This window comes from Dromiciops gliroides, chromosome 1 (genome assembly GCF_019393635.1).
Source record: "Dromiciops gliroides isolate mDroGli1 chromosome 1, mDroGli1.pri, whole genome shotgun sequence".
Lineage (NCBI taxonomy): Eukaryota > Metazoa > Chordata > Mammalia > Microbiotheria > Microbiotheriidae > Dromiciops > Dromiciops gliroides.
Genome location: NC_057861.1, coordinates 166,277,405 through 166,292,675, shown reverse-complemented (window position 1 = coordinate 166,292,675; position 15,271 = coordinate 166,277,405). Strand labels below are relative to the sequence as shown.

At 37.6% G+C, this 15,271-nt stretch overlaps 1 protein-coding gene across 1 annotated transcript in view; it reads left to right on the top strand.

Moving 5' to 3' along the window:
- F13A1 (coagulation factor XIII A chain) overlaps nt 1-15,271 on the top strand; it is a 206,146-nt gene that overhangs the window by 119,956 nt on the left and 70,919 nt on the right. Inside the window, exon 7 of the mRNA XM_043968344.1 lies at nt 12,639-12,813. Within this exon, the coding sequence (XP_043824279.1) occupies nt 12,639-12,813 (175 nt within the window). The remainder of the gene's footprint in view (nt 1-12,638; nt 12,814-15,271) is intronic.

The window sequence follows — 15,271 nt, the reverse complement described above, 5'->3', positions numbered from 1 at the left end:
ATACATCACCCTTGTGATGTCATCAATCTTCTTTTGAGAACACAAGAGGAACAACAACTCTATGCTAGCCACTGTGCTCAGTGCTTTACAAATATTATCTCATTTGATCCTCACAACAGCTCTCTAAGGTAGGTGTTATTATTATCCCCATTTTGTAATTTGGGGAAAGTGAAGCAGATAAAAGCTAAGTCTTGCCCAGGGTCATTAAGCTAGTAAGTGTCTGAAGCAAGGTCTTCCCAATTCTAGGCTCAGCAGTCCATCTACTCTACCTCCTAGCTGTCAGTTGGAAGCTAGGAGGCAGGACACATTAGTTCTAGACCTGACAGTGCCACTGGCTAGCTGTATGACCTTGGACAGGACACAGTCTCTGTGGATCTTATCTTCCTCATCTATAAAATGAGGGAGTTGAAATATTAGTTAACTCTAAGGTCCCCTGCAGCTCCAATATTCTATGAGTCTAGCCTTTTTTTCCTTGTGTAAACCCAAGCAGACAGTTCATGAAAGAAGAAGGCTCCTTACTGTTGAAAATTGTTTTATTTTGCAATTAATTAAGGGAAAGTATGACTCTTATTTGACTTTTTTTTTCATACAAGTCCTCAATTTAAATATACTCCTTGGCCTTTTCGCTATGACATTCATATACTGTTACAAAATATAGTGACATTGACAAGATAATTTTGTAGGGAAATGGAGTACAAGAGTCACATATTTTTAAAGTCCAGTACTTTATATCACTGTTAACCGAGAAATTCCTATTTCCCTTGAGATACACACATTTATTTTTAACCCTGGTCTTTTGCTAATATTGAGTCATGATTCTATCATTAATCCACATTAATCTCATGTCTAATAGAGCCTTCTGGGAACCTGCTCAAGGCTTCACTTTTGTTTTTAACTAGTTAGTGAAAGATATGTTTCTTAGCACCCTAACATTTCCTGAGCTCAGACTACTAAATCAAATTTACTATTGCTGATGGTGAAGACAAGGAGCATTTAAAAGGGGGAGACAAGAGGAAATACTGACTCCAATTAATTATTGGTAATTAAATGAGGATCATCAGTATCAAAAAGTTTGTTGCCTCTATGGTATTAGACTGATCTTTCATTGCCCCTGAGGACTGCAACTTAAGGGCTTATAAATCAATTAATGGCTTATATTCATATAGTATCAGAAGTATATAAAATCTTATATCATTTCTGCAACAATTATCTAAAATGCATATTATGATTTTACAAGTTTTACAGGTGAGAAAACAGTCTCAGAGGTCTTCTATATTACATACCTAAGGTCCCACTGTTGGCCAATGCCAAAGGTAGAATTCAAATCCATATCTCTCCTAATTCCAAATTCTGCAACAAACCACAATGTCCCTTTGGAAGAAATGTGATTTTTCTACCATGTGGGTCAGACCCCTGTAATCTAAATGCTAAAGTTAATCAAGCATGACCAGGACAATAGCTTCATTTCCGCTATCACTGGAAAGAGTTTTACTATGTAGCCACACCTCCCAAAAGCACAAACTATATCATCCAGGAGACCTAGGATCAGAAAATCAGGTTGAATGTTCATGAAGCAAGGGTAAAGGTTAACAGATTGACACATTAAACTCTGTACTGGTACTAATGGAATATTTAAAAGATTGAGAGCAGAGATTCTTACCCTGAGGTCTGTGATCTTATTTTAAGATAATATTTTGATAACTATTTTTCAATATAATTGGTTTTATAATCTTACAAATACACAAGTCCAATCCACTAAACATTTATTAAGTGCCTACTATGTACCAGGTCCTGTTCTAAGCACTGAGGATACAATTAATAAAAAGAAAAGACAAATCTGATCACGTTACTTTCCCTGTTCAAAATCCTTTAGTATTTCTCCTTTATATAAATTAGAAACTCATTATATAGAAGGTTAGAATTTGTTTTTATCTTATACTTTAAACTTTATGCACTCTAGTGGCTGGTCAAACTATACAACTAGTCTCCATTTTTCATCTGATGTCCCTTTCTGTTGTGTATTGTATGTGTGTAGTCATTTTTCTTTGTGATGGATTCTCTTCACTTCTCCACCTATTGAAATCCCTCCATTGTTCTGCTGGGTCTTTCTCCATTTGGCTTTCCCTGATCCTCTCAGCTAAAGAACACTCTACACTCCCTGACCCCTCATAAATCCATGTGACCTCTTTGGAGCCCCTTCCTCATTCTAACTCATATTTTATCTATGTGCATGCCTCACCCCACTACGAATTGGAAGTGCCTTGAGGGCAAGAGCAATAATATTTTTCATCTTTGAATTCTCAGTGTCTAGCATAATGCTTAGCACAGAGTAGGTGGTTCATAAATATTTGTGGACTTTGTTGAATTGTGGATTCTCTTTTTCCAGAAGAGGAAAGATGTCTCACCCACCCTTGCATTCCAGGAACATTAGGGCAAATCAACCCTTACTCCAAATAGAAGAAGAGTCTTTTTCTTAGGGTAAAAGCCTGCGGAGTAACCATGCTTCCATCTCCAATCAAACAGCCAGGTTTCTCAATTGTGAAGCTTAAATTTCTTATGGTTTCACTCCCTGTATTATTAGGAGAAACACAGACATTTATTACAAGCCATTTCCTGAATGCAATAATCACAGTCAATCTCAGTGTCTGTGTTTCCAGAATTGCTTCCCAGAATGAGGTTTCAATACTACATCTATTTTGTAATCACAGTCTATTTCTGAAGCATGGGAATATGATTTTCAGTGCTCCCTCCCTGCCGTGAAGTTGGTTGTTGTTCTGATCTCCTGGGACAGGCATCCTGCAGCTAATGGATAGAAACAGAGCAGGACACTTTTTGCCCTTTAGAATGTGGCATGACAGCTTTATGCAATTTACCTTTCCTTCTGTCTCAATTCTTCTCCTTCCTTCCCACCTCCTTCCTTCAACCTCTCCCTCCCTGTCTCCAGCTCTACTTTTACTTTAATTGCTGTTTCCTATCAATTTGATAAATGATTGTCCAAACGAGTCTCTGATATGGTGAGTAACAGAGTTGATTACATATGTGTGTGTGTGTGTGTGTGTGTGTGTGTGTGTGTGTGTAAGGGAGTAGTCTTTGCCATCCGAGAGAATACATTCTTTCAAGGAGACAACATGTATGTGTATGAATAGTTTTTTAAATATATACAAAATCAATAGAAAAATATTTGATAATTTAGAGAAGGATCACACAAGCTTGTATCTGGGGAATAGGAAATGGCTACATGCAGAAGATAATGCTTGAGCTGAGCTTTGAAGGAAGCTAGGGATTCTAAGAGATGAAAGTGAGTAGTGTGTGCAGGTGGGCTTGGGAGATGAGAGATAGTGGCTTATTTGTGAGGGAAGCTAGTTTGACTACACTGTAGAATGCACAACAGGGTACAACATGGTAAGACTAGAAAAGTAGTTTGGAATCAGGTTTTGAAGGATCTTAAATGCCAAAGAGAGGAATCTGTAATAAACTATGGATAGAAATAATAGAGAGCCACTAAGTGGATACAACAGCATCAAGCCTAGAGTCAAGGAGACCTGAGTTCAAATCTGGCCTCGGACACTTACTAGCTGTGTGACTCTGGGCAAAATCACTTAACCCTGTTTGTCGCAGTTCCTCACCTGTAAAATGAGCTGGAGAAGGAAATTGCAAACTACTCCAGTGTCTTTGCAAAGAAAACTCCAAGTAGGGTCACAAAGATTTGGACAGGACTGAAGAAGACTGAACAAAACAACAAGGAGAGTTTTTCAGTAGGAGGGTGACATGGTCAAATTCACACTTTAGGGAAAATCAGTATGGCAGCTATGTGAAGGACTGGTTGGAGAGAGGAGAGGTTTGATTTAGGGAGACCATAGGAAGCTATTGGAAAAGCCAAGAGGCAATGAGGGCTTGAACTAGGTTGATAGACATGAGTAGAGAGAAGGGTACAGATGTGGAAAGTGGTGGGGAGATAGAAGCAAGATTTAGCAGCTGATTGGATACATGGGGTAAGGAATAGCAGATGACTTTAAAGTTGTGAACCTTTGTGTGAAAGATAGTTGTGATATTCCAGAACATAACTCCTAAAAACATGTTTATAAAGAACACACTAATTTTAAAAATATAGCTAGAAAATATCATAAGAGATTTCACTTGCACATGAAAAATACTTTAAATTATTTACATTTTACATATTACAAGTACATATATTAAGAAATGGAATATGTAGGTCCTAAAAGGACCTATTAGATTAGTGCTTTATATGGCTAACTTCCAAATGGTTGTATTTTGTGAACACCTATAGGTTATCTGACCTTTCTGAAAATTTTAACGATAAGAGGCGATTAGGTGGCGAAGTAGATAAAGCACCAACCCTGGATTCATGAGGACCTGACTTCAAATCCGACTTGAGACACTTGACACTTACTAGCTGTGTGACCCTGGGCAAGTCACTTAACTCCCATTGCCCCATGCAAAACCAACAAAAAATTAATGATAATTATCACTTCTTTTTCAATTGGAAGTGTGTTTCTGTTTATGTCATATCATGTCATTCATTCATGTTATCAACAAGCATTCATTGTCCGTTGTGTGTAAGATTGTGTTAAGAGAGATTTAAAGTTGAATGAAACATGGACTTTGCCTTCAAGAAACTTATCATCTTGTAGTCTCTTGGTCTATATTGTATGGCAGCTGAGATATATCTAATTAGACATTACTGATATCATAGTATTTTTAAAGGAACAAATGAAATAATATCTATAGAGTACTTTGAAAATATGTCAGGTACCATCATCATCATCATTATTATTCATTGAAACATTTGGTCTGGTAATGCAAAATTAACATATGGCATGGCACTGTATGGTAAGAACCTAGAAACATTGGTCCTAGTATGGATACGAGAAAGATGACCCCAAAGAAATGAAATGGACCAAGTATATAGTTAGATTTAGCCACATGTATGTATGTATCTGGTCTCTAAGATTTCTTTTAGACTTGGGTTTTAGGATGTTTCCCTTTTTGTATACCTGACTTAATATTTCCTATGATTATCTAGCCATATTTCTAAGCTTTACAATTTATACTCTTAGAGAGTTGCCTAAAGCTCTGAGAGTTTGAGTGACTTAAACCCAGGTCTTCCTGACTCTGAAGCCAACCTTGAATCCATTTCCCTCTGCCTTGTAGAGTTGCTGATATGTGTCAATAGAGGGGGCTTCTACCACCACCAGTTCCCTATACTAGGGAAATAATAGGCATGAAGAACAACAAATACTAAGTTCATATGACCCCAAACAGCCAAGGGGTAGTACAAGCTTCAAGAAGGGAAGGGCGAAGAGAGATTATATTGGCCAGGCAAGACCACCTGAAAGGATAGAATGAGATAACAGGCATAAAGCTCTTTTCAAACCTTAAAGTATAATATAAACACTAAATTATTGTTATTGTTAGAGGCTGGTTCCATTTCATGGTTTCCCTAGAAATCAACTCTATTTTGGGGTAGACGTGAAAGTCCATTCTACAATGGTATTCTGAATCTCATCTGGACAGGACCAGAGCTTACAACCTGTCAAGACAGACCCAAGATCAAGGGTGATTATACCATAACACATTGAATCCTCCATAGCAAGTCATTCAGATGGTTAGCATTCGCAAGAAGGAATAGCATGTCCTTGAAACGTTCCTCCCCAAACAGATCTCCCTGGTTAAGAAGGTTGATATCACCTTAACCCTTTGGGTCTGTCAGGAAAGACTTATCACTTTCAATCTCTGGGCTCTCTGGAAGTCGATTTTCTAATTAGAAAACAGTAGCTAATCCAGCCAAATACTTTTAAATGAGAGTTGTGATTTATCTAGCAACAGGGGAATGGTTCAGCATTAACATAATTAAAAGGTCTGTAGGAAGAGATTTTTTTTTCCATACTCTTCCCTATGGCCTCAACTGATTGGGTTCAGCTTGCTGCTATAAAAAGTTGTGCTAATTAATGGCTATCTGTTTTAAAAAATTAGTCATTAGCATGGCTTTTGTCACTTTACCTGGTATGAACTCATATTTCTGAATGATAAGGGAGGTGATCATTTGAGTACCAGGCAACAAATTGTCTATATACTCCATGTGATAAGGGCGTAGTATGCCCTATCATTATGACCTTCTTAATAATAGATTCATATTGCTATATAATCAATTCAGCTGCAGGGATGACCATGAAGATTATGATTATGAAGATAGTTCAAAAGATTTGACCATTCAACAATCCAATCATGTAATGGTTGTTCTCAAAAGAATAAGTTTGCAATTATTCACTTATTCAGCCTAGGTAGCTGGGTCAAATCAAATTGCCCCAGCCAAAGTGCTCAACTCTCTAGATCTGTTCAAATTATTAGTGTAGTAGCCTGGTCTCTCCTTTGTTTTGCAGTGAATAAACATAGTTTCAAATGGAAGAGTCCTGGTGAGTCTAAATGGGGAATTGCAATGACTCTGTGGAGAAAGCTCATTAAAATGGGTGCCTTCGGGGAGTGCCACCACAGTTATAAGCACTTTCTACCTTTCAGTAGACAGTTTGCCCAAAATCTAAGAGCTTCTGAAACATGACTTAAGAAGTCTATGCTCTCGTGCCTTAGGTGTTTTCCACCTGGTATTTTTCACATCCTCTCATTTATGTGCTCCCAGGGCAACATCTCCCTAAGTTTGCTAAGAATGGATGCTAATATTCAGAATTGGCATTCCATGTGGCTTTGAGGAAGATTGTCCACTTTAGGAAGGATGAAAGCAATGAAGACAAGAGAAAGGAGAAATTAGCATCAGACCTATTGCTCATGGCCAGTCACAAATTAAAGAGACTAAAAAAGTATGTCCCTAAGGTTGAATAAGGTGAATAATTTTTTATGTGTGAGCATAGGATGTTTGTACTAAGGACCTTAGAGTATCAAACAGTCTCTCTTTGACCAGATGCCATGGCCTCATTTGGGAGGGACACTACAGTTTGGAGCCTTTTAGACCACTCAGGTAGTGTTGGAAAACATACTGACTGTACCCCCTCCCCCCCAAAAAGGTGTAGTTTCATTTTAAATGTTTCCATGGCCCCTCAATGGAACCAATTTACCTCTTGCTCTCCAAGAGCAAGGGTTATTTCACTTTTGTCTTTGTGTCTCTTTAGCCTGGCATATAGTAGGAGATGAATAGATGTTTGTTGACTGACCAATTTCTAGCCTTTTTCTCACTAGTACTCTAAGATGGGTTCTTAACCTGGAGTCCAGAGCCATCTTGGAGGTCTGTGGAGAGATTTCAAGGGGTCCATGAACTTGGATGAGAAAAAAAAAATTATTCTTATTCCAAATTTTTTATTTCTTTTTGTTTTTCAACCAAACTAACCTACTCATTATCTTTCAGATGTCCTATATATTTTCCTTTTTATATGCCATTCACCTAATTTACAAAATTTACAACCACTGCCACCAAAAAACCCCTATGTACAGACCCATCCCCTGCCTCTTTGACCCAATCTAAATCCTTACCATCCTTCAGGGTCCGAGTCAAATCCCACCTTCTCTATGAGGCTTTCCTTGATTACCTGGGATCTCTGAGGCCACTGACCTCTGGTGACCCTTATAGTCTAAATTCTTCATTTAGTTATTCTCATTTATCACCTTACCTCTTCACTGGATTGCAAGATCTTTGATGGCAAAAGCCTTCTTTTGTAATTATTCATGTCACTCAAAAGGCTTTTGGTATATTCAGCACTCAATAAATATTTGATTGGTCTAATTTATAATTGTCAAAATAGGCTTGCAACTGAAAATTACATTAATGAAATTGAGTAGGAATAGGCTAGAATGTTCTACTTTAAATAGTTAAACGAGATCACTAGAGTTTTTTTTAAAGATTCCTTCTAGCTCTAAAATTTTATGATTCAAATGGCAAATATAAGTGACATTTGATTGAAATTCCATCTGATAATCATTTAAGGAATTTACAATTAATTTTTAAGTTTGAAGAATTTACCACTCTTTAAAGGTGCAACACCAACAATCCCTTAATTATATCTACAATTTTGCTGCTTAGAAAATACTTTTACATGCATGATTTCATTTGTTACACAGGAGAAAAGAGAGTAAAAAGAATTGTTAGCTTTTTAACCAAATTAAAAAGTATGTTTCTCTCTTGGAAAATAATGTATAGGAAAGGTTATATACTGTGAGCACTTGACTGCTGGCTCATTGGGCAAATTTAGCAATGTAATCCATTTGGTCAATAGACTTTTACTTTACCAATACTCTGAATCCAGGAGATGTCCCAGAGAAATTATATGTTTTGGCAAAATGTTAAAATTTTGTCATGAAGTTCCTATACCAAAATATTTTTGGTATATATGGTCATTGAGACAGTTCCTAAAATCTCCTTCTTAGTCACTGAAATCTCCTAATCGTCTTTTGATAAGGTATTTTTGATGAAAAGCTGTGTTTTAGATGCCTTTGTCTCCATGTCAAAGTCAGGAATTTATTGTAAACCAATTATTATTATTATTATTTTAGTGAGGCAATTGGGGTTAAGTGACTTGCCCAGGGTCACATAGCTAGTAAGTGTTAAGTGTCTGAAGCCGGATTTGAACTCAGGTACTCCTGATTCCAGGGCCCGTGCTCTATCCACTGCACCACCTAGCTGCCTAAACAATTATTCTAATGTTATCTTTTGTTTGTTTTTGTTTTTGTTTTTTGGGGGGCAATGAGGGCTAAGTGACTTGCCCAAGGTCACGCAGCTAGTGTCAAGCGTCTGAGGCCGGATTTGAACTCAGGTCTTCCTGAATCCAGGGCTGGTGCTTTATCCACTGTGCCACCTAGCTGCCCCTGATTCTAATATTACTTTGAGAATTACACACTCTATTACATGGAAAAAAATAAGAATACCCTTTTTACATAATATATTATTTTAAAAGTTTATGTATCAACCAGGTCTTCTCTTCTCCAGTCTAAACATCCATAGTTATTACAAGAATCTTTTTTTAGTTTAGTCTGGAGTGCCCTCACCATTCTGGTTTGTCATCTTCCAGGCATTTCGGATTCTCTTTCCTTGGGATCTAAAAACAAGAAATGGGGGCTCTGAGCTAAAATCTGGCCAAAGCCTCAACCTTCTCTGACCCTGTTCTCATGCTGAGCAGCCCAAGGATCAATAGCCAGCTGTCCTACTTCTCCTCACCTGACAAGGGACTGTCCCCAACTCCTCAATAGTCTTGAGGATTTTCAGATACCATATCCATATCACGAGCTGCTATGTCCAAAAAAATTTAATAATTATTATTCCTTAGTGGCCAGCATGCTAGTGAGTGAAAAGACTCTCCAAACTTATCTAGTCTGGTCCTCATATCTGTCTGTCAGTCTTTTCAAGCAAGCAGGACCTGCTAGAGCCTTTGAGAATCCACCATCATATCCAGAACACAGAATGAGGATTGTAAGGGAGGTAGCAAAACTCTGAAACTCAAGTGTATATAATTAATTATTAAAAGATGTTTCTCTTGTTTGTAAAAAAAAAGTTTATGTATATATTTATATGTAAAGGTTTTTATACAGGAGCATATATGCATATGTATATATGTATGCACACACACATAATATATACTTATTCTTAAGCATACTTAACATGCTTATGCTTATACATGCATATACATATGTACTTGTACATACATATGTACAAGTATGTAGAAGAATAAGTATTCCCAACACGGAAGGAATTTTCTCAGAGAGGTTAGGTGATATGTTGTTGCTGTTCAGTCATGTCTGATACTTCATGACCCCATTTGGGGTTTTCTTGGCAAAGATAATAGAATTTTTTGCCATTTCCTTCTCCAGCTAATTTTATAGATGAGGAAATTGAGGCAAATGGAGTTGTGACTTACCCAGGGTCACACAGCTGGATTTGTCTAAGGCTAGATTTGAACTCAGGAAGTTGAATTTTCTGATTCCAGGCCTAGCACTCTATCCACTGGGCTACCTAGCTAGGTGACTTGCTCATAGTTAATTAGGGGCAGCTAAGTAGCACAGTGCTGGACTTGGAGTCAAGAAGACCTGAGTCTTCTACAAGATGAAAAATAACCACCTCTTCCTACAAGGAACCTAAAGTCTAATAGGGAAGGTATAGTATATACACAAATATATATGAGACAAGGGGAGAATGTGATAAGAACAAAGGGTAGGATCCATTGTAAGTGATCTAGGAAAATTTGAGGCTCCTGAGAGCTCTCTAAAGTGGAGTGATCAGGAAAGTGGAGGAGGTGGTACATGAATTTAATCTTGAAAGAAGAGATAGGTGGGGGCACCTAGGTGGTGCAGTGGATAAAGCACCAGTCCTGGATTCAGGAGGACCTGAGTTCAAATCTAGCCTCAGACACTTGACACTTACTAGCTGTGTGACCCTGGGCGAGTCACTTAACCCTCATTGCCCCATACAAAACAAAAACAAAAAGCAAACAAACAAAAAAAAAGAATCAAAAAAAGGAAGGAAGGAAGGAAGGACAGGTGAAGGTGAGGAAGGAATATGTGCTGAGCATGGAACATAACCTGAATGAATGCATGCCTGGAGGAAGGAGAATACACAATAACATTAGAGAAAAGTCAATCATCCAGTTTGGCTGGGATGTAAAGTTTGCACAGGGGAGAAATGTGAAATAAGTTTAGCTGGGTGAGCCAGTGCCAAATTGTGGAGGAAATTAAGTGCAAAGCTGACTTGTTTCTGTTTTATCCTGTACTCACCAAGGAGCTTCTGAGTGTCCTTAAATAGGGGAATGACATGGTCAGATCTGTGTATTAGGAAGATTATTCTGGAAGCTGTGTAAAAGGGGATCTAGAGATGGGAATGCCTGGACGCTGTCATGCTATCAAGAAGCTCAATGTTTTAGTTCAGATCTGGCACAAAAAGTCACAAAACTGATCATAACTTTCAACCCAATAATTCTGTTGGTAGGATTCCAACCCCAAAATATAGTAAGTAAAAAGTGGGGGGAGGATATAGCTATGAAAATATATTTATTATTGCTTTATTTTGCAGTGGCAAAAAAGGAAACAATTTATATGCCCAACATTTGGAGAAGAGATAAATAGATGATGCTATATTAATGTAATATAATATTAGTATGGTGCCATGAAAGGCAGCAAATATGAAACCTATTAGAATATCAGAAGCCTAGATGAGGTGACATACAGTGGAATCATGGGAATGGTATGATAATAGCAATAATTAACATTTATAGTTGCAAAGTACTTTATGCACTTTCTTCCTCACAACAACCCTGTGGGATGGATGCTTTTATTATCCTCATTTTACATGTGGGGAACCTGACTCTGAGAGAGAGTACAGTATTTGCTCAGGTCCTAAACTAGTACGTGTTTGAGACAGATTTTGAACTCAATTCTCTCTGACCAAAGAGTCCAGCTCTCAGCCCACTATGATACCTAATATACACATTGGATTGGATAACATTTTAACTTCTCTATATAAACCTACAATTCTATTAACTCTTTTATTTTGAAAGAAATAATGAAGAAAAGATGGGCAGAAGGTAATATAATTTCAAGCATGTTGACAGGGGGACAAAAATAAATACTTTTTTTTTGTTTGGGGTATATTTGTTTTATTTCGGTTTGTTTTGGTTTTTGTTCATTCATTTGGTTTTTCCTTTGTAGTTAAGACTAGGTCTCCCTATCTTGCCCAGGCAGGAAGTACAGTGGCCCATCTAGTAATTGGCACAGACAATCTGACTTGATCCATTCCAACTTCGGTTTGTTCACTCCTCCTTAGGCAGTCTGGTGACTTCCAATATTGATGCCAGATGGATACTCCATTGGCTTAGTCCTATGTACCACATCTCAGAACTCCAGAGGTCAAGAGATTCACTAGTACCAGCCATCCTGGTAGTAAGGATTATAGATATATCATCCTTGCCATGCCTGACTAGTTCTTTCTTAAAGACACAGAGTTAACATTTTAGTCCTTGTTTTTTGTATGTTTGTTTTTGTTTAGCTTAGAGTTTGCAAAGGGCTTACAAATATAGGGTGAAGTTTAACCTGAAGACTTCACTAACACTTTTGGGACACTGTATATTATCTAATCTAGTCCTCACAACCCTAGGAAATTGGTATTATTATTATTGTTGTTATTATTATTATTATTAGCCCCATTTTACAGGTGATGAAAATTATGTAGACAGTAATTAAGTGACTTGCCAAAGGTCATACAGCTAGTAACTGTCCAAAGTTGCATTTGAACTCAGGTCTTTCTGACTTCAGGTCCACTGTGCTAACTAGCTGCTTCTATTTTATTAAGCTTATAATTTATTAATTGTAATAGCACTAGGGAAAGACCATATAAATACTAGCAATTAAGAAGGAAACCATTTTGGGGGGCATATGGATAAGAGCCACCAGGTTTTGAATTGGGTGATAAATATGGATAGCTTGAACTTCTAATGGGGGAAAAGATGGTAGAGCAAAGGGGTTTGTACATCAGCCCTCAGAGGTTTGGGATCACTGGCATATGGGATGAATATAAGAAGATTAATATTGTATATTGAAGTCCACTTACTGTTCCTATATTTCAAGTATATTTTACTCCCCTGACAAAATACTAATCTCAACACGTTTTCTTCCTTCCATATTTCACATAGATCAATTCCAAAGATGATCAAGGGGTTGTTGTTGGATCCTGGGACAATGTATATGCCTATGGTGTGCCTCCTTCTGCCTGGACTGGGAGTGTCGACATTCTGTTGGAATATCATAGTTCTGGAAATCCAGTACAGTATGGTCAGTGCTGGGTTTTTGCTGGTGTCCTCAACACTTGTAAGTATCTAAGTGAGACTTTCTGGAGAAACAACATTTATTTAGAGTGAAAAGGAGAATTTCAAAGAGGTCCTGTGCCTGGCAGATAGAGGGCCAGCTTTAGAGTCAAGAAGACTTGCCTTCAAGTCTTGCTCTTACACAAACACGAGCTATGTGACCATGGGCAAGTTATTTGACCTTTCAGTTCCCCAAGGCAAGTCTCTAAGACTATAAGTTATAGATGAGTGGCTGGTCTGCATCAGTAAAGGGAGTCTCATACCAGGGAATGCTCAGCACCAGTGAAGTAAATTGTTTAGTCGTTTTTCAGTCTTGCATGACTCTTCATGAACCCTTTTGGGGTATTCTTGGCAAAGATCCTGGAGTAGTAGTTTGCCATTTGCTTCTCCAGCTCATTTTACAGATGAGGAAACTGAGGCAAACAGTGTTAACTGACTTGCCCAGGGTCACACAACTAATAAGTGTCTGAGTCTGGACTCCTGGCCCTCTATCTACTGCACCACATAGCTGCCCAATGAAAAAAATAGGCACAGACCAAAAAAATAATTAAGGAGATTTTCATCATACAGCATTTTATCTGAAACCTAGAAAAGAGAGGTTCCCAGTGTTGTTTCTCCAGCATTCCTGTAGTGAATATTTGAAGATATAGTCAATACAGAATGGAAATGCCAACTATGTTCCTAGGTTTCTTTGGTTTTACAATTCTTTACACAAAGATTATGCTGACCTATTTAAAGCCCAGTTCTCTATACATGTATACATCTGGAGAACTATTGGGCCAAGGAGACCAAATGGGAATGCAGTTATAAAAAGTCATATCCTTTTAATCTCTGAAACTACAAATTTTTAAAAAGGGGTTTAAACAAACAAACACCAAAGAATGAAGTTTGTCTCATTACTTATCATTACCTTCCTAGGGAAAAGTTGGGGCAGGTGTTGATGGTTTATCCAATTAATTCTTTTCCCTTGCTTTGGGAGGGGTAGTGGCAGGTAGTGATGACTTTATTCTAGACTCAGGGAGAAAGAGGTTAAATAAATTGCCTACAGTCCCTGAGCAATTAGGTAGTATGACCTCAAGCATAATCTGTGTCTCCCCACTTCCCTTACACTCTCCTATCTGCTATGTCTTGTGTTCTCTAAGGGAAAGCAGATGGAAGCAGAAAATAATTCTCTTTAGTTCCCTGCACCATTTAAAAACAATGTTTGTATAACTTTAGCACATGTATTGCTTTTTCTTTTTTGTAAAAGAAATGTACAGAAAATAAATTTCTTTCACTGCTTATTAGTTGAGAGGTTGATAAGGCTGCTATAAAGATCAATGAGTTGGAAATGAATTTTCTTTTCTCTGCTATTTGCATAGCCTTGGAGAAAACTAGCAACCTAAGGCTGGGGACCATTTCTGAAAGATCACTAATTTTAAAAAAATACTGAATTAATTTTATTGATTGATTGATTATTATTTTTACAAAGGAGGAAAGCCCAATTTTCAAGGAATAGGGAATCAAATGGATTTTCTTTTTTCAACTAGTGGCTATTTTATACTCACTGGCAAGGAGATATATGACAATGCCATGGTCCACTTTCTACCAAAGGTTGTAACTGTCAAAGAATTAGTCAATAAATCTATGGGGGAAATACATCTTTTCTATGGACTCTTTAATCTGATCACCTCAAAGTCCTATTCCTAGGTGGGCAGGCTGGGTGGAAGTATCCAGTGACCAATAGATGCATTATATATGTTCAGAATTATTCTGGAGGCAAAAAAGGGATATGTCATTAATTGGCTCCTGGATTTCCCCTCTGTCTTTCTTTACTCCACATGGATTGTCACAATCCTTGGAAATTAGGCTTCATGGAAGTATGCCAGCTGGAAGTGACCAGACATAAGTCCCTTTTCCTTCAATTACAATAGAATGTAGAATTCCATTAAGAAGAGAGTGAGTAGGGTTTTCTGGGAAATTATTTCAACAAGGCCAAGAATATAATTACCCCCTCATTTCTTTTTTACCTCCCCCTTAGAAGGATGATGCCTGAAATTATACCATTATAGAAACTTAATGTCTTTGGTTTGTGACTTTGACTTTGAAAATGCAAACCATGTTGATACTTTCATCTTTGTTGGTCATCTATACATTAATGGGAATGTGATGATAGGATCTTTTCCTATGAGCACATTTTAATAGGAGGAATGGAAAGAGATCTAGAGGGCCCTCAAACAGTTGTTATGGAGAGAGGGCACCTTATGATAGGGAATACCACAAAAAAGTAACAAGAAAGGGAGGCTAGAACCTCAAATTCAACCTTCCCTCCCATACCAATTATAAGTAAGGTTGATACCTATGGAGTCATTCTTATTTTGAACATAGCATGTCAGAAGAAGATTCAAGGAATAGAATAGAAGATTCCAAAACTTTAGCTTTTAAAGCCACTGTAAATCAACAGAGAGGTGAAGATGTGAATG